Below are 24580 nucleotides of genomic sequence, written 5' to 3'. Positions count from 1 at the left end.
ACACCTGGTTCAAACATCTCAGACCTCAAGGCTCACTGACACCCCCTGCTGGTGGGAAAAGTAAGGGCCACTCAGTGCCAATGGACAGGATAAGAGACAAAGAAAGTTTCCGGTAAGTAGCAGCGTTGGTCTGTAGTAGAAGTGCAAGATTTGAGTCCAGTAGCACCGTAGAGACCAACGAGCTTTCCAGGGTATGGTGCTTAGAAAGCCACAGCTCTCTTCATCATCAGCCATACTGGCCCATGAAAAATCCAGAAACAAAAACTAAAACCCATGCAATGCCTTTTTATTAGGGCTAACCAAAGTGACACAAAGCATTGTGCCAGCTTTCAAGCTCCCCAGAACTCTTCCCGAGGCTGGAGGTTACAAAATAAAAACACAGCTTGAGGGCAGGAAAAAGTAAGCATATGGTTCGAGGTGGGTTTTTAGGACGTTCATGCAGCATTTGCTGTAGACACTTGTTTCTGAGCGGTACTTGCAGCCGACAAAGAAGAATTCAGCAATGGGAGCCAACACTTTGGAAAGGTAAAGGTCAGCAAAGTCCAAGCGTCACTCAAAAATTTAGGCAAAAGGGACAGTTCTGAGAACAGAAAGGAGCATTTGGGAGACCAGATCCCCATTCGTTGGATGTTCACACACAATTCCTTAAATTAGGACCAAAGAATCACAACACAGTATGCAAGTTTTCATGTTTTACAGAATTCTTCAGAGGACGGATTAAAAAAAAAAACAATGAAAGATGGGATTGGAGAAGACAAAGAGAATCCTGTAGAGAATTAGTGGTGGGTGGAAATCGCCCTTAAGGGCAGTTCCTGAAGCAGCTCCTGAACATCCAGCTTGATTAAGCGCTCTGGAGAATTCAAAAGCTTGCTCGACATTTTGTGATATTACAATTTTTGTTTCTGCATCTGTCTTTGGACCAATACAATTACCGGCAACCTCGTGTATGTTATTTAGAGACAGATAACTGAACAACGGGGCTTAGAAGACCATGAAAACACCCCGTATCCAGTCTGTGACCATCTCTATGCAAAACACAAAACGTATACCAGATAAACAGCCTGAATTCTCCCTAGAAGCTAAAATGACAAAACTGAGACTATCGTACTTTGATCCCATCAGGAGAAGACAAGACTCTCTGGAAAAGTCAATAATGCTGGGGAAAGCAGAGGCAGTAGGAAAAGAGGAAGACCTAAAACGAGAGGGCTGGACTCAATCAAAGAAGCCACGGCCTCCAGTTTGCAAGACCTGAGCAGGTCTGTTAATAATAGGTGGTTTTGGAGGTCTCTCATTCATAGGATCGCCCTAGGTCGGAGGCGACTTGACAGAACATAACACACACACACACTCATCTCAACTGCGCCAGAAGCAAAAATCTGTTCCCTCTAACAGAGAAGCCTGCACTTCTCTAGCCCGGGCCTGGTGCTAGGCTGCGCTCCTGTGCTCCAGGCGCATTAGGTTCTTTTCAGAAATCCAATGGGACAGAGGCGAGCTGCACACCCTGCTAGGTACATTTACAACCCAGACGTGCTTATTCAACATGCTCACCACAGCAACTGATTACGTGGAAAATACCACCGTGTGTTTCCTCCTCCATATTGGTACGTCTATACGGTTCCTCTGAGAGTCTACTAGCCACGGATCCGTTCTGCCGGCAGCAGTGCCTTCCCCCAGTGAAGTGCCTCACATCACAGGAAGGCTCTTTTTGTCCAGGAGGAAAACATCACTGCTAGTGGACAAGATCCCTGGGGCGCAGGCCACTTGGCGGTAAGCTGTTCAACCTCAGCCACAGAGAGATTACTCAGGTTACTCCCTTTGAGAAAATGCCATGAGGAAAAGGTCCCCAAACCCTCACCACCCCACCAGACGTGCCAAGCTTCACTTCTGTGGGACAAAGGCCTTGCGAGTGGCACCTGATTTCACAGGGGACTGTTTCTGCTGGAGTCCCAATACCAGAGGTCTCCATTCTTGGCAGGAAAATGTCTCTACCGGCTTCAGTGAGTATCTCGAAGGGTTTTTTGCCACACCCCCTTTAGAAAACCTTTTGCAAACTGGGAACTTCTGCTGCTTGAGGAGACAGGAGGCTTTGCATGCAGAGAGTGGCCGTGGATTAAGCAAGAGTTTGCAACCCTGGAGGGGGAAGCACCAGTGGAATCCATTACCATCACCAGTGGAATCCATTACCATCACCAGTGGAATCCATTACCATCACCAGTGGAATCCATTACCATCACCACTGCCCTGCACATATTGCTTAAGCAGCAGTGAATTCATCGATTAATGAACAGGCAATTGCCTCCGTTTCCAGATCGTCTTTGTGGGGAGGGCCCACCATGCACACGGGAAGGAAGTTCGGAACTCTGGCCAGGTGAACCACCAATCGGTGAACTTATCTCTTGCTCCCAAACAGAAGGGGAGGGGGCTTCCGCTAACAGCTGGAAACCTTCTATCTCAACTGTGACCTTTTCAAAGCTCTCTTGGGCTTCATGGTTTCCCAATACTTAGACATGGCCCTGGAATCTTTTTTTTTCCTGGGCAAAGGATCCCCACCACAGGAAATACCCATCCCTTTCAAAGCAGTTTGCCACTCACATTTTTAGCCTATATATTTAGGAGAGGTGCCCAAGGGAAAGTAGAAGAGGGGTGTGTGAATCAAACTGTGCACAAGGCAATAAGGCAGGTGGAAGTCTTTCGGGACCCGCTGCGGAGACTCCAGGTACCATTTAGTCAACCTTCCACACAATGGTTGCTGCTTTCCAGTCACTTCTGAGATGCCTTTGTCTTGCTGCGCCGAAAGGCAGCCATGCCAGCTTCACTCTGGATTCATCTGTAGGCCAGGGGCACTCTTTATCCAAGGACAAGGCGTGGCAACTCGCACCAGGAAAATGATACAGTGCAGCAGCCAGACCTCTATGAATACCACGCGGCAATGGACTCAAAATGGTAAAAATAACATATTGGGTTTTGCTCCAGGCGAAGGAAGGGGCCATCGCAGAGGGAGAAGAGTCCTGTTTCCCAACGGCGCCTTCCGCAGGGATCTCCTCTTTGCACCTGCAAGTGAATCGTGCCCGGGCCGTGCAAGCTCCAGCCCGTTCCCCGCTCCCAGGGGGCCACAACAGAACCGGAGAGCCCCAGCTGTGAGCCAGTCCTTCAATATTTTTTTTAATACGAGAGGAAGCAAATCCACGATACAAAATTTAAAAATCATGTCCCCCGCCCCTCCCGCCCCCATATTTTCTGTATCGCACCAAGACAAATAAAATGAGAGAGTGCATTGAAGGCTTTTGAAGGGGGGAAAGCCTACCTGGCTTCGGCTCCATCCTTCTCCTGTGGAACAGGAAGAGCTTTGCACAGGTAGGTACACGGTCAGGGGCACCCTGCCTCCCCCCTCAAGCTCTTCAGGCAGATGCACACATACAGATACACATGGCCGTTACACAATCCGCTTCGTCTTGAAAAAAAAAATCACTTGCGTTGGGGGGGGGGGGGAGAAGCACACCAAGCCCAGCCCTGCTGAGCTGCCCCACGTCATTTCTCCTTCTTTTCCAGCTCCGTCTTCCCTTCTTTGGCATCCCCTGGCACCTCCTTGGGGGTGGTGTTCTCTTCGTAGCTGAAGGACAAGAAAAGAAGGGGGCGACGGATGAGATAGCGAAAGAGAGCCCTGGCAACACTGCTCAGCAAAAAGGTCCCTGGCTAGGAGGTCAGCTCCTCCCTGGATGCAAACCCACCCAAGAGTGGGCGCCCTCCGCTACTCTGGCCAAGCTAGACTCCCTCTCCGCCCCGGGGAGTGTTTCAGGCAGCACGGCAAGGAAAGATGCCGCAGGATTTGGCTGGCTTGCCGGCTACCGACACCCCTAGGGGAAACCGTGGTGCCTACGTCATGGGCGATGCCACACAGGCCTTGCTTAGTTCCTGCCAGTGGCAAGGTCATCTTGGGGAATTATGAGTACACCTCCTAACTGGCCCCAAGACCAACAGAAGAGGCGTTGCAGGGGGGCTCAGTGAAGGAACCAAGCAAGTTCAATGATCGTGTGGGACACAGAATTTCCTTTCTTCGGGTATCGCCCCCGCCCAACGTCTGATCAAAAAATAACCAAAAGGCTGTAAAAGAGGATTTAAGATAAGAGAGTGATACCCAAAAAAGGCCCAGGCTGAACAGCTGGGAACTAGAACAGCAGAACTCACTGGGAAGATTGCAGGTTTACCCATCCGTCTCTTCCCTTATTAGGCAGCAACGAACCAAAGCACACAAAACTTTGATGCTGTCCGAAAAGTGACGGCTGTGGGCAGAGCTTCAACCAAGGGGGAACCAGGCTGCCAGTTTCAAAGCAGGGGTCAAAAAAATAATTGAGTCCAGTAGCATCTCCAAGACTGACAACATTTCCCAGGGTACAAGCTTTTGCAAGCCAAAGCTCACTTTGTCAGACTTGCAAAACTTTACACCCTTGAAAGCTTCTTGGTCTTTAAGATGCTTTGCATGTTACGTGCCGTCAAGTCATTTCCAACTTACAGCGACCCTATGAATGAAAAGACCTCCAAAACATCCTATCGTTAACAGACTTGCTCAGATCTTGCAAACTGGAGAACGTGGTTTCTTTTATTGAGTCCAGCCATCCCATTTTGGGTCTTCCTCTTTTCCTACTGCCTCTAGGTAAGGTAAAGGTGTGCAAGCACCGAGTCATTACTGACCCATGTGGGGACTTCGCATCACGACATTTTCTTGGCAGACTTTTGTTACGGGGTGGTTTGCCATCGCCTTCCCCAGTCATCTACACTTTACCCCCAGGAAACTGGGTACTCATTATACCGACCTCGGAAGGATGGAAGGCTGAGTCAACCTTGAGCCAGCTACCTGAAACCGGCTTCCGCCAGGATCGAACTCAGGTCATGAGCAGAGCTTGGGCTGCAGGACTGCCGCTTACCACTCTGCGCCACGGGGCTCTACTGCCTCTAACATGAACGTATTACCAGATTTGAATTCGGCTGCAGGTATTTTTAAGAAAATGAAACGAGAAACCAGGCAGGGGGAGAAATATTCATATACATTCGGAGAGTCTACCTAACCCCATACCCTGTTCCCACGTGGCCCGCCAGCGGCTTCTGCAGAGCGCAGCACAAAAGCAACTGTTCTCTCATGCTGTTCTGCACCCAGCAAGCGGCTTTCAGAGGCATACTGCTTCTGCACCGGGAGGTTCCACTGAACACCATGTCTGCAGTAGATGCAGAGATCTAGATGAGGCAAAATGCATACAGAAAGCCCACCCCAGGGCGGGTCACAATTGCACCCTGCAAATACTGCCAAAGAGATAATAAAAATGCATGTCTGTGAGCTCAGAAACCTTCCCTGGTACTCTGGGGTAAGGACCGGAGGATAATTTCCGAGTCACGGGACTGAAACAGATTTAGAGAATCGCGGGGAATAAACCTCTGACGTATGCCTGAAAAAACACACTTGCCCCCAACTTTACTTGATGCCTCCACACAGCTTCTCCTGTCTGCTGTTCCCACTGGGAACCTGCCTTTCCAATCAGCAACAGCAAGATCGTGCTAAATCGCTGTGCTTCTGGGGTGGGAGCTGGATGCCCTCCCTCCACATATCTCTCTGTATCCTCGTGAACTCCCCGGGTGCCCGAAGGCAGCCATCACCTCTCACAGCCTCAAACCCCTCGCCCCCAACTGCAACAAGATTATAAAGCTGGCGTACATTTCAAAGCTGTAACTTTGGGGACACTGTAAGGATCATGAACCATTTGGGGAAGGAGGAGTAGGTTAAAATATGGTTTATCTGTCCCTTTTGAAGGGCAACGTCCCATCTTCCAGACCCCTGCAGTAAAGAGTCCAGAGGCACATTTAAGACTAACCAACTTTATTGTAGCATAAGCTTTCGAGAACCACAGCTCTCTTCGTCAGACGCATCTGTAGCATAAGCTTTCGAGAACCGCAGCTCTCTTTGTCAGACGCATCTGTAGCATAAGCTTTTGAGAACCACAGCTCTCTTTGTCAGACGCATCTGTAGCATAAGCTTTCGAGAACCGCAGCTCTCTTTGTCAGACGCATCTGTAGCATAAGCTTTTGAGAACCACAGCTCTCTTCATCAGATGTATCTGTACAGGGCTTTTTTCTGGGAAAAGAGGTGGTGGTACTCAGTGGGTTGCCCTCGGAGAAAATGGTCACATGGATGGTGGCTCCACCCCCTGATCTCCAGACAGAGGGGAGGAGGGCAATCTAAACTCCCCTCTGTCTGGAGATCAGGGGGCAGGGCCACCAGCCATGTGACTAATTTCAAGAGGTTCCGGAACTCCGTTCCACCACGTTCCCGCTGAAAAGAAGCCCTGCATCTGTAGCATAAGCTTTCGAGAACCACAGCTCTCTTCGTCAGATGCATCTGTAGCATAAGCTTTTGAGAACCACAGCTCTCTTTGTCAGATGCAGACCCCTATAGATAGCCTGCAGTGACAACTGAGGAAGGGGAAAACAGAAATGGGGCAAAACCCATCAAACCCACCCCCATCTTTCCCTGGGCTGTACACACCTCATTTCTTTAACCTCTCCTCATCTGAGTATCTACTATTTATCTCAGCACTTCTCTTCATTCTAGCATCAGCCTCCTTCCCTCCAGCTAGACGGCCATCCGACAGCAGTGCTGATTTTGTGAACCTGCTGGGCAGATCATGAGAGGGAGGGCAGGAAGGATTATATCAGGGCTTCGTTCTCGTGGCCCCTTCTTACATGCCCAGGACAATGCCAATCGCCACCTTGGGATGAGGTAGTGATTTCCCCCCGGGCCAGTTTGACGAGTGATCCTGGAGGTGTTTTGCCATCTTCTGGGCATGGAGCAGGGGTCACTGGGTGTGGGTGTGGAGGGAGGTAGTTGTGAATGTCCTGCCTTGTGCAGGGGGTTGGACTAGATGACCCTGAAGGTCCCTTCCAACTCTATGATGCCCAGAACTGAACACAGAGAGCACCATTTGCAAGGAAGGCCCCTTGCACAAGCCACGCTGGCTGCTCCTCCATGGTTGAGAACTGATGACGGGCAACGAGCTGCTTATTGGCGGGCTGGGCTGCCGAGGTCTCGCTCCTGCCGGGGAAATACACAGCAGCAGCCTTTCAAGAAGAGCTGCGGAGCAGAGGGCCCGAGAGGCGCCAAGACAGAAGTCACTCTCTCCCCAGAGGGAAGCAGCGAGGGCCTTTCTGCCTGACTCTGCGTGGGACCAGCCACCAAGGACTTTTTCCTTCAGCCCTGACCCCATCCCAGACCTGGCAGCCTTCTCCCACCCCGGCGGCAGCGCAGGGCTCGCTGGCCACTCTTTGCCCGCCTGCATTGTTTTTCTGGCACTCCCCCTGCCTCGACCGGCTTGGCTGAGAGAGGGCCTTTGTTCTTTTCTGCAGCTTTCCACCCAGCCAGCTCAGCGGTCTGTTCAGCCCACAACCAGCTCCCCGCCTGGCAATGGCTCTCCAAAGCGTTCCAGAAAAAACTCTTCCCTGTCCCTGCTGCTGAGCAAGAGCTCTCTCTAACCACCAAAGAAAGCCCGGGCGCTGAGACGGATGCCCCACTACACGGGATGACGGGTGCTCAGCGCCCCCGCCCGCCCCCCAGCCCTCTTTGTTTTGCCAAGATGCCAGTGGGGGCGCTCAGGATGCCCCTCCCGTCTCCCCCTACCTGGCCAGAGACACACAGAGAGACAGGCAGGCAGGGCAAGGCCTGGCCCGAGGGCTACATGGCGCTGGGCGTTTGCTGCCGACGTCTGTGGGAACAGGACAGCGTCTGCTGCATGGAATCAGCCAGGCTGGCTGGAGACCCGGAGACGTTAGGGAAATGGGTGAGCCTCGGGGTGTGGGGCAGGATTTCGGCAGAAGATTCGTAGCTGCAGGGGAGACACAGACAGGGCAGGAAGGCGGGAGAGGAAAGGGACAGAAGAGAAAGAGGCTTGAGACTGGCAGAAGCTGCAGAGAGAGAACGCAGGCGGGCAGAACCCTCTGGGCGGTGGTGGTAGGGGGTCCTCCTTGCCCTCCTGCACTGTGCAAATGAACGGTTAAGGAGACCCAGGGGTGCAGACTGCTCTGCACGTTAACCCGTAACGGAGCTCTGGGGTAGGGCTGCCTCTCTTCCCCACCGTGCTTTGGGAGCAGTTAGCCTCTCCGCTTCTCCCAGAGGAGAGGAGAGCTGCAAAAACGTTGGCCCCAAACTCGATGCTGCCTGGCCCCACCTCCTGCCAATATGCCATCTTATTCCCAACCCAAGTGGAAGGGCTGTCTGGTGCTTTCCGGTCCACCCTCCCCTAGAGGGCTTTTCCCTTAGGGTTTGCAAAACACACGGAACGGGCAATTTGGTATACAACCCTGGACACCGAGGAGGAAAGGACTACCGAAAGCGGCAGATCTCCAAGCCAGAGGGGGCCTGACTGCCCAGAGAGTTGCTCCCGTGGTGGCCCCCTCCCCCACCCTTTGGCAGCCTTACGATTCCTACAAAACACCAAAGATGAGCAACCAGGAGCAAAGCGCAGCCGGCTCTAGCTGCAGGCAGCACACAGGAGCAACGATGATCCGGGAAGCGCCGAGTCCGCTGCTCCGACTCACTGGGTGCTGCACTGGCAGCTGCGCCAGAAAAACGGCAACAAGCTACATCCGTAATTTTTGTGAGCGCTACGTGTAAGGACATCTTTTCAGTACCTACAAAGAATTCTAGAGGACGAGGGAACGCTCGAGGGCATGCACGCGCTCAGCATGCCAGCCAGGTCGGAGACCCTCGGGCACAACCTGGACTCACAGCAGAGGAAAATCATAGGGGCTGGGCAAGCCGCCTCCCAGGGAAACGGATCTGCCATTACTGCCCCTTTGAGCGCTACCAGGAACCTCACGTGAACCTGAAGCTGCCCTCTTCCGAGTCACAAAGCCAGTCTTGTCTGGCCTGATGGGCGGCAGCTCTCCGGGGGCTTGGCAGAGAGGTCTCTCTTAGCATCTGCTGCTCGAGGGGCTTGACACGGAGAGGCCAGGGACTGAATCTGGGACCCCCTGAATGCCAGGCAGACGCTTGACCACGGCCTCCTCTCCGTCAGCTCCAGGATCAGCCAGAGCATAGGGGGTGGGGGGCACTGCTGAAGAAACCCCAATGCAGCACCCACACAGGGTGAAGGCTTGGAAACTTATCCCTGCTTCTACTGGAAGAGACATTCTGGGGCAGGCGGGCTTGACTTTGCTCATCCAGCAGAGAAACCCAAAGGAAATCCTCTCTCCACACTGGCCAGTGATCCATAGGATGACGGGTGGCCTTCCAGGCAGCCGGCCAGGGCTCAATGCCTCCACCTGTACGCATTACCAGGCTTCCTACTCGCTGTAACCCTTACAGCCAGAGACCCAAGAGCCCTCCCCCCAAACCCTCATTCATACTTCTTGCCGACCACCTCCCCACGCCAATTCTATTTCAGGCATTACTCTTCCCGAATGCAACATCTTGCACGACCTCTATCAGGACCACGGGCAGGCGCCCTCCTCCTGAAAGCGGGTGAAGGTCACGGTGCCCGAGAGGCGTGAACGGGTGTCCTTTCCCATCACGGACTGTCAGCACTCCCAGGAACCGGCTGAGCATCAAAGCAACCTGGGAGGGAGCCGAGAGACGCTGCACAACACCTGCCGAGATTCCTGGGGTGGGGAGGCTTCCGCTCCGCAAGGCAGATGCGCTTTTATCAGGTTCCACTTCCTTCCCCCCCCCCTTTCCAAATACCAAAGCACCTCCAAGGTGCTCGAGGCCCGCACTCCCACCCACCCTCCCTTCCTGGAGCCAAGCAAGCAGACTGACTTTCACCACCAGCTGCAGCGAGAGTCTGCCGAGACACCTGCCAGCCCCACCCCACTTGACCCCTTGCTGACAGGCGGGCCAATGCTGCAGATCCCGGCTGTTCCCAGAAGGGTTCTGCGTTCTGGAGATCTGGGGAACCGACGGACACACAGTGCCACCTGAAGGGGGCACAATGCCCGTCACCGAGGCCGCACTTCTGGGTGGCTCCCGCCGGGCCCACGGGTGGGCTGAACGACGTCCAGATGGACAAAAAGCACGGCTCCCCTGAACTAGAGGATCAAACATCCGCATCAACTAGAAGATCAAACATCCGCATCAACAGTCTCAGACAGCAGGGGCCCTGTCCGTCCCAAGTCCCGGGAGAAATTCTCAGCTCAAGTCTCTCAACCCCTCGCCCTTTAACAAAGCTGAGCTCAGTACAGAGGCAAGTCAGCAGCTGCCAAAACCAGAAGGGATACATCAGGGCTTAGTTCTCGTGGCCCCATCTTACAAGCCCAGGGTAATGCCAATTGCCACTTTGGGGTCAGGAAGCAATTTTCCCCAGGCCAGTTTGGCTCGGGATCCTGACAGTGTCTTGCCATCTTCTGGGCATGGAGCAGGGGGTCACTGGGTGTGTGTGGGGGAGGGGAGGTAGTTGTGAATTTCCTGCATTCTGCAGGGGGTTGGACTAGATGACCCTGGATGTCCATTCCAACCCTATAATTCTATGAATCTTCATCAAACTGCTGGAAGGGATCAAAAGGCTGCCTAGTCCAGCCAGACATAAGGCAAGCCCACCCAGCCACCAATCCTAACCCCAAGAGTGAGCACATCCCAAGCAGGAATGGGGCCCATGAAGCAAATTTCTCCGGGCGCCTCAAGCCACCCCACAAACACCGAGAACAAAAGGCCGCTGCCAACCTGATCCAGACGCCCGGCAGGCTCAGCAGTCCCCAAAACAAAGTAATAAATGCAAACGTGCACAAGCCCGAGAGGAAGAAGGACTGCCCCACTGAGGCAGAAGACTTCACACAGCAGAGAAGATGCAAACACAGGCTGATATTAAAAGGAATCCTCAAACGCTGGACAAGAAGCGGCCCCAGAACGGCAGAGGCCTGGGAAAACATTTCCAGCCTGGCTGCAGAAGCCTTGGTAGTTTGGGACTGAGTTCTGGTGTGGATCAAGATGACTGGGGCGGCGGCAGGGGGAGAGATACGTTTAGTACATTATCAGCTCAGGGCACCGTGCGCTGCTGTGCTCACAACCCTGGGCAGCTGGTTAGGCTAAGAGAGAATGTCTAACCCTAGATCACCCAGCACACTCACGGCAGGGTGGGGATTCGAACCCAGGCCCTCCCCGATCCTAGTCGGACGTTCCAACAACTGCTACACGAGGGAGTTCATAGGAGAGGCTATACAGACATGCTTTCCTTAAGCACCTCGGCCTGAGAACACAAGCCCCCTCCCATTGGATCACACCAGTAGTCCACCTAACTCCGGCATCCACCTTTATAGCAACTGACAATATGAGACAGAGGCACTCCTCCAATGTTACCTCCCGGCATGGAGTTCCAGAGGTTTACTGACTGTGAATACGAGTTCCCTTAATTCACTGTTCACGGGCCTCAAAAAAATACCCCAAATAACCCAAGGCAGTTACCTGGCAGTACCCGCTCTGCTGCAGGACCAGGGCTCCCTCTCCCCACTGAACAATGCCCTGAAGGACTGGGAAACAGAATCTACACTTCAGCACTGATGAGCTAGGCCCTCGGGCTGTCTGGCTCAACCCAAATACTCCTTTAAAATAAATAAATCTTCATGGGGACGCGACGGGAAGCACCCTGAGATTCCCTGGGCCTGACCCCCGCCTCCTTTGGCAGGCCTGCGGCTTGCTCGGAGGGCCACAGAACCAGCATGGTCTCAACTGCTACAGCCCCTCCGCCGGGCCCCAGGATTGGCCGCTGGTCTTCACTGTGTTTTATCCGACTACGAGCTCTCACCTGAACATCTCCGTCACTTCTCCCTTTGCCAGAGCCACCAGGAGAGGGAAGCCGATGCACGCTGGGACCAGGTACAGCAGAGCCGGCTGGGAGAGGGAAAGGAAGGGGAAGCGTTAGGGGGGAGGCGGGCACCACAAGGGGGTCGACTCTAGGCTGGTGGGGACAGTCCAAAGCAGGGCGCTGGGAAAACTTAGGGAGGCTCTTTGCACCCGGGACTGCTCAGGTTTGGTCTGCTGATAATTAACCCTCTCCCCCTTCAAAACTTAAGAGTGAGTAGATTTACAAGAATGCACTGAAGAGTAGTTCAAAAGTGGAACCAGCTGCCTAGGGAGGTGGTGAGCTCCCCTTCGCTGGCAGTTTTCAAGAAGAGGCTGGAGGAATATTCGTCAGGGGTGCTTTAGGCTGATCCTGCATTGGGCAGGGGGTTGGACTAGAAGGTCTGTATGGCCCCTTCCAACTCTGTGATTCTATGATTCTATAAGCCCGAATTTGAAAGGGATTACAGGGTACAGAGAATGCCATGGCACACACAGCTGAAGGCAGCCTCATGGGACTTACAATGACTTAAACCCCCAATCCTGAGCTGGGCGTGGAGAGTCAGTGCAAAGGGGTAGAAGAGCTGGTTGCGATGCACCCGGGGCGTTGTGCTTGCGGCAGGAGACGGCAGGCTGCTGCCCTCCTTCCCTGCCAAGGCACAGAAAACTGCAGCAAGCCGCCCTTGGGGTCCCCTGCTGTCACCCTCCCTCCACCAGGTAAGCCACCTCCTGAGAAGACCAGCTTCAGCCAGGGGCTCTGGTGTCCGTAAAGCAGATCACGACGAAACCGTACCAGGCTTTGGCCCCGTGGCAGAACCAAGAATTGTGTGCCAGCTCATCTCAAATTTGATACTCAGTTACACAAATAAGATTCTGTGGTGGTAACTGGCAAGGGTTCAGGCGACGGAGGCTTAGCCACCAGCTTGCCTTTCTTTGGTCATTTGTTCTAACCGGCACGTGCGTGCACAAACACACTTCTAATGGCCTGTCAGATTTCTGGGCAGGATCCAGTGCCTGCAGAGAATGAACAATAAACCTGAGCAGACACCTTGTGTTCAGCAACGGTCAAGCAGGCACATCTATAAAGCTTGCCCGAGTCAGGAGGAACAAAAGGGGAGCCGTGTGGGCAAGCAGGGCGTCCGGGGCAGGGGTGCAAAGCATCGGGCCAGCCCAGCTCCTTCCTACAGCGCCCCCGCCCTTCACCCCCAATGCCAAGAGCGTCTCCATTACCCCCAAAGCAGCAGCTGAACAAACAGACAATGCAACCGGGCACGAGGCACATGTAAACTTTGGGGGGCTGGCAGGCGCGGGCAGGCAGGCGTGCATATGCACAGGTAAGCTCACCTGAGCATGTTTGAAGATGTGCATGATGAAGATCGTGAGCCCCAGCCCGAAAATATAAGCCACAAAACTGGTGTAGAAATACGTGTGCGTGTTCTTCTTCAGGCTGAGTCAGGAAGGAAACAAAGAGTGTGGGGTTAAGCCATCCCACAGAGTCTAGCTGTGTCCCCCGCTCACGGGGGGGGGGGAGACGCCCAAGCAGGCATCGAGTCAACCCAGACAGCCCTCACAGGCTCCCCCGTCCCGTCCCTCCTCATTCGCAACTGCTGCTGCCGCAAAGCCTTTTCTACAGGAAGTCTGTTTTCTGCAAAGCCTCTCTGCACGACGCTGGGCGTGCTCCCCCCCTGCTCATGCACAGCCCCCCCCCCAATGGACTTACCTGATGTCAAAACGCAAGAGCAGAGCAATGAAGATTCCTGAAAAAGAGTTAAAATGGAGGGCCAGTGTGGCGAGCAATTCGTTTCAGACTAGGATCTGGGAGCCCAGCCTCAAATTCTAAGAATCACAGGGTTAGAAAGGGACCTCTGGGTCAATCTAGTCCAACCCCCTGCAAAATGCAGGAAATTCACAACTACCTCCCCTTTCCCCCCACACACCCAGTGACCCGTGCTCCACGCCCAGAAGACGATCTGCCACAGATGCTTGCTGGGCAACTGTTAGGAGATTGTATAATTATATACTGACAATTAATGATTCCTTAAGCTTTAAAATGGGTGTTCAGTGCTTGGGTCCCGGCTCTCCTATCACCGTGCCCTTTCATTTCATTCTCCCCTGACAGAAACTGCAATGTAAGTAAAGAGAGGGAGGCAGAAGGATGTTTCGAAGTTATAACAGGTCACAGCTCCAAAAATCCTTGGGCGTTGTGCCCTTGTTTCTCTTCATGGCTCCTTTATTGTCCCCCGACTATACCCCGCTAGCGTTCCAAAAGATAACAAGAGGTGCCCGAGAAGTGCTGAATCTCACTTTTTATGCAAAATCAAAAAGAGTCCAGTAGCACCTTTAAGACTAACCAATTTTATCTTAGCATAAGCTTTCGAGAATCAAGTTCTCTTCTTCAGATGCCTGATCTATATAACCTGCTAACTTTTAGTAACTGCGGTCATTTTTTTTAAGAATTTACTCGTCTAAGCTTATTTGCCTTTTGTAAACAGTTTTGTTAATGCAGATGTTATATCCAATACAGCTATCGGTAAGAAGGTATAGAAGCGAGTGCCACCTCTGCAAAGATAGGCACTTTGTGTGATGTATGTTTGATGTGCATCAGTTTATTTGAGTGTTTTCTCTAAATAAACTTTCCTTTTATTGCCAATAATTTCATGCCTTGCTTTGATTAAAGACCAGAGTCCTGGTTGGGGTCTCCCACAATCGAGACTTTGGCGAGAAAACCCCTCACAGCGACCTTGGGCCAGTCACACATTCTCAGCCTACCCTACCTCACAAGGTTGTTGTGAGGATACAATGGATGAGAAGGGAAGGATGTGAGCTGTGTTCGGCCCCCACTGGGGAGGAAACGGGGGTAGAAATGAAATAAAGAACCAAGAGCTCCTCCATTCAAAGGCAGTTCCTAGATCTGAAGGGCCATAGCACCCTCTTGTGGTAGACAGTCATATAGCGGCAGCTCACAGGCACCCTTGGCAGGAGCCGGCAAAAAGATTGAGATCTGGGGGGGACGCGATTCAAATCCCTACCCTGCCATAAAAGCTTGCTGGGTGACCTCGGGCGAGTCACACACTCTCATCCTAGCCCACCTCACAGGGTTGTTCTGAGGATGAAATGGAGGACAAGAGAATACTGTAAGGTGCTTAGGGTCCCCCCATTTGGGAGAAAAGCAGGGTGTTAAGTGAAGTGCATGAAATAAATGAAATGTGCTCTGGGTAGAACTCAGCTCTTTGCTACTGCAGACTAACACGGCTAGCTCCTCTGGATCAGTGAGAAATGTGGACTATAAAGGAGCAAATAAACAGAATGGAGCGTTGTCATAGGAATGACATAAGGGGGACATAAGGAACTAGCAGGGGTGCAGAAAAAGGCTAAGGGGGGCAGAGATAGTTCAGGGAAGGTCTGCAGAGGAAGTGGGTCTTGCCGGAAGCAGCCTTATAGAAAGGAAAATAGTAGAGTCCAGTAGCACCTTTAAGACTGACCCACTTTATTGTAGCATAAGCTTTTGAGAACCACAGCTCTCTTCGAAGACTCTTTATTATTTTGCAACTACAGACTGACACAGCAAACTCCTCTGGTTATAAAGGAGGAGGCTACCTCCCTTTCAGAACCTGGTCCCCCCTGCCCCACTTTCTAGCCTTTGAGATAAAGCTGCTCTCCGAAAGTCAGACCCTCTCCCCAGCAGGGGACTACGTGCCCTCCACCCCCTTACCTGGAATGACTATGTCCCCCAGGCCCAGCATGGCAAAGTTGTCAGCCTCCAAGCCTTTCTCCAGCAGATCTTGGGGGAAAACCACTGGCGGGGGAAAAGAGAGGGTAGGGGACACTGTTAAAAATATGCCTTCCCCTTACCAGGAATGCAAAGGAGTACATAGAATTTAACACAATTTCCCCCCTCTCTCCTAGCACCTAATGCAGCTGATGGCAAGTCAAACCCATACCTATATATTTAAAAAATGCAAAGACGCTGTTTTCTACCACTGACCCCTCAAACTCTGCAATATCTTCTGCGCCTACGCAGTGGCCCATCCAGCTCTGAGCTAAGGAAAATTCCTGCTGGCTACCCAAGATCTTTTCAACAGGGGAATCGTACTTTCTAAGTGCCACACAGGTCTTCTCAACCCAGCCGCTCTCACGCAGAACCCTGACCCATCATGCGTATCAGGCTAAAGAATAGGAAAGAACGGAGCAGATGGTGAAATCTTCTTTTCTGCAGAGCGGCTTCAAGGCACAGCTGAGACGACCGTGCTCCTTGCTGCAGATGAACACACTTCCCAAGAAGGAAGGCTCCAAATGTACAATGGAGATGGGTGGGCTCATATGGGGAGTGGGGGGGGCCAACATCTCCCAGATCCAATCCGTGAAAGGCTCTAAAAGCAACACACACACACTTTGAACTGGGCCTGGAAATACAAAGTGGGGCACAGCTGGCTGCACGGGGCCCCGTCTCTACGTGGATCGAGAGGCTGATTGCAGCTTTCTGCATCGGCTGAATCCTCCAGACCCTTCCTCAAGGGAAGCCCCATGTAAAATAATCTTAGCAGTCAGTCCTTGAGGGCGCCAATCACAAACTGAGCACTACAATCTTAGTCCGGCAATCTTCTGCTCGAGTGCAGCGCCAGGGAACTCTGTGGCCCACGGTCAGCTCTGTGCTTCTTTGTCCAGCCCTCCAAGCCTCACATCGCATTGCAAAGAAACATGGTGCTCAAGACTGGGTCACGAGCACTCAAGACTTGTAGGGGGTGCGTGGATTGGCCCCAGAGCGGCGGATGAGCCATTCTTCCCCACCTGCCCCATAGGAACAGGCTCCCCGTTGCCTGAGCTGACACAGCCCTACTCACGTTTTATGGGCGCCTCGAATGACTTTGCCACGGTCACCATCACGTTAGTGCCGAAGACCTGCAGAAGAGGAGGGAAGCGTGAGAGGAGAGTCTTGGATCAGCAGGACTGCAACTGAAACCAGCAGATGGCAACAAAGCCTTCATTCAGAGAAACGCTGGTGGCGATCCCCACCCCTTCGGATCTTGTAATTCTTCAGTTCAAACACAAATCTACTACTATAGCTGGTGGAAGAAAAGCAAACGCCACAAACGGAAAGCAGTCAAACGTCTCAATGTCCGGTTCAGTCCTCCTTAATCTGCAGCTCTGCACGAGGCTGCCTGATTCGTGTCTGCCATCTTAGATGCCACACTCTCCAGCCTGCACCTATCTTGACCCCTCTGACCTTTTGGCCATCTCTGAAGACTTTACCTGCCCCAAGCCAAAACTCTGCTTTTAAAAGAAGAGGGGAACTGCTTCAACATTCCCGCATTGGCCCTTCACCATCATTAGCTGGGATGTTCGTGGACATTCCGTGACATCACAACCAAGGGACCAACGGAGTGGGAAAGGGACCTGCAGAAAGCCGAGGCTCGTTTTTAGCCCAACCTCCCTCCCTCTCAAGGCCTGAGTCCCGGCAAACGTGGGGCCATGCCAGAGAACAGCCCTCTCCCTGCAGCGATCTGGCATCAGGAGCAGGCAGCCGAGATGTTATTTTGTGGCATCTTTTTGATTAACTCTGCTAGCAGAATAAGCCGGAACTAAAAACTAATTTTTTAAAAAAGAAAGATGCTATTTTGTGGCTATTCTTTTAAGATTTCCACGGAGAAATAGGGAGGGGGTATGTATTAAGACATGAACATAACGGAACGGACCAGTGGCCCATCTAGTCCAGCAACCGCAGTTGCCCCGGAGGGCCAGCAACAGGACACGGCTGTTTCCCGTGATTCAGAGGCTCAATGCCCCTGAATATGGAGGCTCCCTTCAGCCACCGTGGCTAGAAGCCAATGATCGTTAGCCTGGGAATCTGTTTAAAGCCATCTATGGCTGTGGTCGCCTGTTTCCTTCCATAACAGGCCACGAAGCAGAGAGAGTGAAGGGCCGCCTGGAGCAGATAAAGCTGTGCTGTAAGCATCAGTGCATTGAAGGAGAACGAGAGAGAAAGCAGAGCGACTGGGGAGGGAGGTGGGGAGAGCACATACAAGCAGGGCAGGAAACCAGCTAGGACATTTTATTCCATCCCGCTTAGTGACCGGCACATGGGGCTCTCCCTCCTTCATTTTACCTGCATCGTAATCCAGCAAGGGAAGGCAGGCGGAGAGTGTGCACAACAGCCCCCGAGGCCACCCAGCAAACTTCCCGGGCAGGGCAGGGATTCGAACCCAGGCCTCCAAGTCCCCAGTCAGACACTGTAACCACCGCATCATACCAGCTCTCTCAGCGAGGCATGCCAAAGCTTCTCTGCTTCCCAACACACCACAAGACTCCACAAAAATCGCAACCCAAGAACACCAGGACAACGCAAAGTCCTGCCAATCTTGGGGGGAGGGGGGGCGCTGCAATTCAGACAAGCGTACCCAGAAGACGTCATAAACGAAGAGGCCCCCGAGCAGGATGCAGCCCGTGCTGACGTTGTTCAGGTGCAGCAGCTCCACCCCGTTGAGAGAGAAGGCCAGCCCGAAGAGGTTGTTGGCGATCCAGTGCTGCGGAAAGGGAAGGTCTCGTGGGTCAAGCCAGCCGTTGCCCAGCCGAGCCCCACAGGTCAAAAGCAAACCGGCTCCCCAGGTCTAGCGCCCCTTCCCGGCGCTGCCACGTTACCTTCCTCAGCAGGTACCAGACGCCGACGACGCTACTCATGGCCAGGCACACCAGGTCCTTGGTGTCGAATTCGTAGTTCACGATCTCTGCAACGAGACCCACCGCATCACTGCCGCCCGTGCCAGCTTCCGGGCATGATGCAGGAGCTGGGAGGGGCAAGGGACAACCATGGAGTGTGGAGAAGCAACACAAGGTTTACACCAACACGGAAGAAGTCCGACCGGCATCCATCCAGCTCCGTCCTGTCTTATCTTCTGAACTGGCCATCTCCCCCCTTCTCCCCTAAGCAGGCCATGTCGCTCTCTGGCCCGTTTTTCACACCAATGTTTCCAACCTACTGTGGGCTGCAAGATAACCCTATACAGCCTCCAACCCACTAAGCCAGCAGAGGCCACCAGACATGGACTATGACCTGCAGGCACTTGACAGCCAGAGTTTTCTCCCTTTCTAATTTCTGCATCCTCCGACAGGTTCAGTAAATCTGGGGCGGGTAGCCAAGCTGGAAAAGACGGTGGCAAAGGCAGAGCCCCTCTCTCAGCCACAGCACACCTTGAGTGAAGCAGTCACATTTTCTTTGCCTAGCCTACCTAACAGGGTTGTCGCGGGGATAAAATGGGATAGCAGCCAGAGGGGCTAGCTTAGGACTCACAAATCACAAAGCCTCCCCTTGTTAAACCATTTGGAAAATGGCTGCGTCACTCCCGTCTTCTGTTCTGGTACCACCAGTCGATGGCTGGAACAGACGTGCTGCAGCTACAGCCACCGTCAACAGCCCCAGCCAGTATTTTAAAGTGGGCAACAATCTAGTCCTTCAAGCAGGGACTACCAAGGCCTTCAAGGTGAAAGAGGGCAGGAGGAAGACATGCTAGAGAGAGAGAGAGAGAGAGAGAGAGAGAGAGAGAGAGAGAGAGAGAGAGACACGCCAGGCACCAAGCCAGACAGGGGGACAGGCTTACCTTCCTTGGTTTCCCCCGAGCCCTGAGTGAAGAGGAGCTGGTACTGTTTGTTAGGAAAATTGGCTGGGAAGAACTTGTTCATCACGGGGCTGAAAGGAGAGGCAAGGAAGAAGGTTACTCCCAACGACACACCCGGGTGACCCAGAGAAGTACAGCTGGAGGGGATCGTCCACTTTGGGTTATGCTCAAGGACCACAATTTATGAGAGCTGCGGCACTGGAAGATGCAAACTGGGGGACAGGCTAAGCCAATGGGGGAAACAGTGTGACGAGGGAGCATCTAGCTCTAGTGGGTTCTCCTTCCCCCCTTCTGAAGCACAAATGACTAACGGTGGCCCTTGGGGGCTAGTGACATGTCTAGCTTTCCTTGTTTAACTTCAACTGCAGTTTGCCTTAAAGGCAGGCCAAGCAAAAGCAGGGGCCGAGCCTCAGATGCTTCAACAAAAAAGGCCAATGCTATGCTGGGGATTATTAGGAAGGGAATTGAAAACAAATCAGCTAGTATCATAACGCTCCTGTATAAATCAATGGAACGGCCTCATTTGGAATACTGTGTACAATTCTGGTCACCACACCTCCGAAAAGAGATTATAGCACTGGGAAAAGTGCAGAAAGGGGCAACTAGAGTGATTAAAGGGATGGAACACTTCCCCTGTGAAGAAAGGTTAAAGCGCTTGGGGCTCTTTATCTTGGAGAAACGACGACTGAGAGGTGACATGATAGAGGTTGACAAGGTTATGCATGGGATAGAGAAGGTAGAGAAAGAAGTAATTTTCTCCCCTTCTCACAATACGAGAACTCGTGGGCACTCGATGAAATTGCTGAGCAGTTGGGTTAGAACGGATAAAAGGAAGTTCTTCTTCACGCAAAGAGTGATTAACACATGGAATTCACTGCCTCAGGAGGTGGTGGCAGCTTCAAGCATAGACAGCTTCAAGAGGGGACTGGATAAACATATGGAGCAGAGGTCCATCAGCGGCTATTAGCCACAAGGTATAGCTGGAACTCTCTGTCTCGGGCAGCGATGCTCTGTATTCCTGGTGTTTGGGGGGGGGGCAATCAGTGGGGGGGGGGGGGCTTCTAGCGTCCCTTCCCCACTGGCAGACCTCCTGAGGACACCTGGTTTTTTTGGCCAGTGTGACACAGAGTGTTGGACTGGATGGGCCATTGGCCTGATCCAACATGGCCTCTCTTATGTTCTTACGTTCTTAACCCACGGGCAAGCCATGGAAGCAACGGATAAGGGAGGAGGGCACCATTTAGCGTCTTAGGCTCTGCTCTCAGATCAAGGGAGACACACGCAGGCCACCAAGAACTAGTTAGCTCAAGATTAGAGCCCTGTAGCACCTTAAAGACCAACAGGATTTCCAGAAGCTTTCAAAAGTCAAAGCTCCCTTTGTCGGTATCTTTCAGGTCCTACTGGACTCGAACCTTGCTTCGCATGACTCGGCGGAGTGATCTTGCACCTCTTCTGTACGTTAGCCTGTCGAACTGGATAGACTCTCAGCTAAACTGTAAGTTTTTTCTTTTATTTTTAATAAAATTTTATTAGTGAGTGGAAAAACAAAAGAAAATTTTCCAAATTTAACACATATATTCCCATTTTTTCCCCTTGCTCTATCCCCCACCCTTTTCCTCCCCCCTCCCTATTGACTTCCAACAGCTTTCCAACCCTTAACCCTTCTTATTACTTAAATCTATTTCATTTATATTTTCCTACCAACTTTAAATCATAGTATCTCTTATTCTAAGCACATTCTTATTCTTTTACATAACCTCTATCAAACCTACTATCAATATAGTATATCTCATATCACTATAACATACCAATATAATATAATATGTAGCAGGGATCGCCCTATCTCTTTCTTTAAACTTATTCTATTTCTTTTCTTCAAATACACTATCAATATAGTATATATCACAATAATATATTATATATATGTTGTATGCTATGCCACCAATGTAGCACAGCACACAACGCCACACAGCACAACCACATATTATGTTATAATATAGAATCTGATCCACTAACCCGTTATTTTATATTATATATCATATATAGTGTACCTCATTGAGATATCTATTTACCCCTTCTCGTTATGCCATATACTCAATGTAAAATCCCCTTAAATATTATATTAGCTTAGATTATAATTACATTCCCCCTAAATGGTAAGATCCCTTCTCTCTACTCATTGCAACATTGTTCTTTAAAAATTTTCAAACTGCCACAGTTCTCCAACTGCGTGTTTTTTCTGTTGTGAAATAACAAGGGGCAAGGAGGGAACGGGGAGACACACCTTTGCCTGAGCTAATCGTTATTGCCTGCAAAGATAAGCTTTCCACACCAGCCCTCAGTTCGAGCCAAGTAGCATCCTATCAGGTGTGAAAGCAGTTCCTTAACAAGGCAAGTTTGAGACAGACGCCACTTTTAAAAAAATATATATTATGTATCCTGACATAGGCTGTCAGTACTGTGGGTTGGGGGCGGGGGGATCTAAGGGTGAGAACAAAAAGCACAGAGCAGGAACCGAGGTTCAAATGCCAAAGTGGATTTTAAACTTCTCAACCTGGCAGAACATTTTGATCTTCCTCTCAGCACCCTTGGGTGCATAGCAGGCTGCCTCCAGTTAAGCAGGGGGGGGGGAGAGAATCCCTTAAGCCTGCCTACTGCGGTGGGGGTGGGTGGCAGACAGCCCTACTGAGCCCCCCCCCCCACACACACAGGAGACTCCCTACATACATAGGCGAGCATTAGCTCGAAAGTTAAAAAAGAGGAAACACCCAAATATGGACCTAGGAGGATGGAGCATGCTCACTGCTCTCATAACACTGAATGCTACTTAAAAAGGGGAAGGGGTAACTTGCCTGATGGGGCCACTAATATTATCTTGGAGAGGGCAGCAGGGAAGATAGTTCTCTATTGTGATCACCCCACTGTCTTCTTGGGCGTCCTCGGCATTATGCCACTACAGGTAGTTCTGATAACGTTAGAAACGGCAGAGTAATTTCTAAAGATGCGTCGAACAAATACGGCAGTAACCCAAGCTGCTCCATCTAGTACACAGTGCACAGTGCAAAGCGGCCGGATCCCTTTGAAAGACTCAGCCAAAGCTTTCCCCTCCTGCTGGCTCTCAGCTCTAGTACTCAGAAGGTTACTGGGGCAGTGAGTTCCACAAGGCCTGCGTCGTTTGGAACCGATGTGCCTGAAGGACTGCCTTGCGAACCTGCTAGATTCTCCCTCGGGTGGCCACACCTTCTGAGGTTAGGCAGGTGGCAATCCAAAAGAGGGCCTTCTCAGTAGTGGCGCCCAAATTCTGGAACTCGCTCCCCGGGGAGACTCGCATGTTCCCTTCTGTTGCCGTCTTCCACCAGCAGGTGGCGACCTTTTGTTTCACTTGGCAGTGCCTCGATGACCCCTTTTCTCTCCGCAACATTTTAACTGCTATTTTTATCTTTTTTTAAAACTTGCATACATTTTAAGCTCTAGTGCAGGGGTGGGAAAATTGCGGCCCGCGGGCCACATGCGGCCCGCTACAGAGTTTTTTGTGGCCCGCCAAGACAGTCAGAAAAATCCGCCTTGAACCGAGATTTCCTTCCCGTGCGCGACCGAAGACTCGTCTCGTATCGTGTGATAGGGTACATTTGCCTCATTAAACTGATTCTAAAATTCAATGTGCTTGCATCTATAGATGATATGAAATTAGCACAATAAATAAATTGAATAAAACTACCACTATTTTATTTAATTTATATTGATTTTTATGATACAATTTATACCTTTTCTGAAATGCAAAGTTAACTAATGAATGCAATCATTTTAAAAGGTGCGGCCCTCCGCTAACCTCCGCTCCCACAAAGTGGCCCCCGAGCCAAAACAATCGTCCACCCCTGCTCTAGTGTTTAAATTGTTTTAATGGTTTTTAAGATGATTTTCAATCTGTATCTTTTCATTGGTTAGCTGCCTCGTTGGCCCAATGGGAGCAGAAAGCTAGGCAAAAATCTTCTCAATAAATCAGTAAATAAGGTACTCTTGGAGTAAAGCAGTTATTTCCACATTAGCTTCACCAGGTGCCCCTGACATCTAGCATTACCAGAGAGGAGGACACATTTCTCTCTATCCACTTTCTCCAGCCTGGGCTTAATTTGATAAGCTTCTGTGGTGCCCATTTCATTTATTTTCTACAATAAAGGTCCCCAAATGTCTTAGCTTTTCCTCGTAAGGAAGCCACTACAAATCCTTGATTATTTTGGTCCCCCTTTTCTGCTCCTTTCCCAGCTCTACACTATTCCGTTTGTGATACGACAACCAGGACTGTACACTACATTCCAAACAAGGCCTCACCATTACGACACAGGCTGTTTTGATTCCAAGCTCTACCACATCGTTTGCCTTTTTCATCCCTGCTGTGGACCATGTCGGCATTTCCACTGAGCTAGCCACTGCAAGCAAGATCTTTCCTGCTTGGGAAGAGGGGAGAGGATGCGCGTGTAGGTACGTGCAGAGAGAGACTAGGTCTTTAAGGGCAAGAAGAGAGTTGGGTGACGACCAAATCGAAACTCAAGACCTTTTCTAGCTTGTCAGGTTTTATGCAAAAATTGTTGCCATGTTATTGTAGGGTTTTAATGAGTAAATTATTGCACATTAGAATATAATAAGAACAGACTCCAGCGTTTAAACTCTAGAAAAATACTACATATTAGGGTAAAAGGGTACATTGGTGAGAAAAATAAAGAATAGCTAACTAGCTCGCTACTACATCTTGATGGTTAGACTAGAATGATATTGAGACAGAGACGGACACTACACTGAACAAAGAGAAATTAACCCTCAGTATAAGTTGCTATGTTAACCACATCCTCCCCCAAACTGGTTGCCCAATAGTGAATCCCAGATCTTCTTCATTAAGCATAAAGACTCCCCCCTTTCTACAGCGGGAAACTTAACTCGACAGCTAAGTGGTCCTAAGCAAACTAGTTGACTAAATAACAGAACAACAACTTAACTCTTTCATGACTGGACGTGGCACACTTGCTAAAATCCCAGCAGTTACATATAGCCACACAACACTCAGTTGCCACCTCTTACCTGATGGTGTGAGAAAGGGCCAAGATCCCAAGGACAAAGAAGTACATGGAGAGCAGCAGGTTGATGTATTCTTGAGAAAATATCTAGA

The 24580-nt window shown here is 51.2% G+C and overlaps 1 protein-coding gene across 2 annotated transcripts in view; it reads right to left on the bottom strand.

The window, feature by feature from the left end:
• Window positions 1–265: 265 nt before the first annotated feature.
• HM13 (histocompatibility minor 13) overlaps window positions 266–24580 on the bottom strand; it is a 33279-nt gene continuing 8964 nt past the window's right edge. The window contains exons 3-13 of one of the 2 annotated variants that reach the window (XR_008597040.1): window positions 24493–24575; window positions 19402–19490; window positions 18446–18531; window positions 18205–18330; window positions 16651–16708; window positions 15522–15605; window positions 13530–13566; window positions 13154–13256; window positions 11775–11860; window positions 7661–7865; window positions 3524–3610 (exon numbers count right to left, since the gene is read on the bottom strand). Coding sequence is in view for 1 of the 2 variants with exons in the window: in XM_054979736.1 (XP_054835711.1) it covers window positions 3529–3610; window positions 11775–11860; window positions 13154–13256; window positions 13530–13566; window positions 15522–15605; window positions 16651–16708; window positions 18205–18330; window positions 18446–18531; window positions 19402–19490; window positions 24493–24575 (834 nt within the window). In the remaining variant the exon portion in view is untranslated. Of the gene's footprint in view, window positions 3611–7660; window positions 7866–11774; window positions 11861–13153; window positions 13257–13529; window positions 13567–15521; window positions 15606–16650; window positions 16709–18204; window positions 18331–18445; window positions 18532–19401; window positions 19491–24492; window positions 24576–24580 lie in introns of both variants that reach the window. The other variant, XM_054979736.1, reaches the window with a different exon arrangement.

This window comes from Eublepharis macularius, chromosome 5 (genome assembly GCF_028583425.1).
Source record: "Eublepharis macularius isolate TG4126 chromosome 5, MPM_Emac_v1.0, whole genome shotgun sequence".
Lineage (NCBI taxonomy): Eukaryota > Metazoa > Chordata > Lepidosauria > Squamata > Eublepharidae > Eublepharis > Eublepharis macularius.
This window is presented reverse-complemented; position numbering and strand designations above follow the sequence as displayed.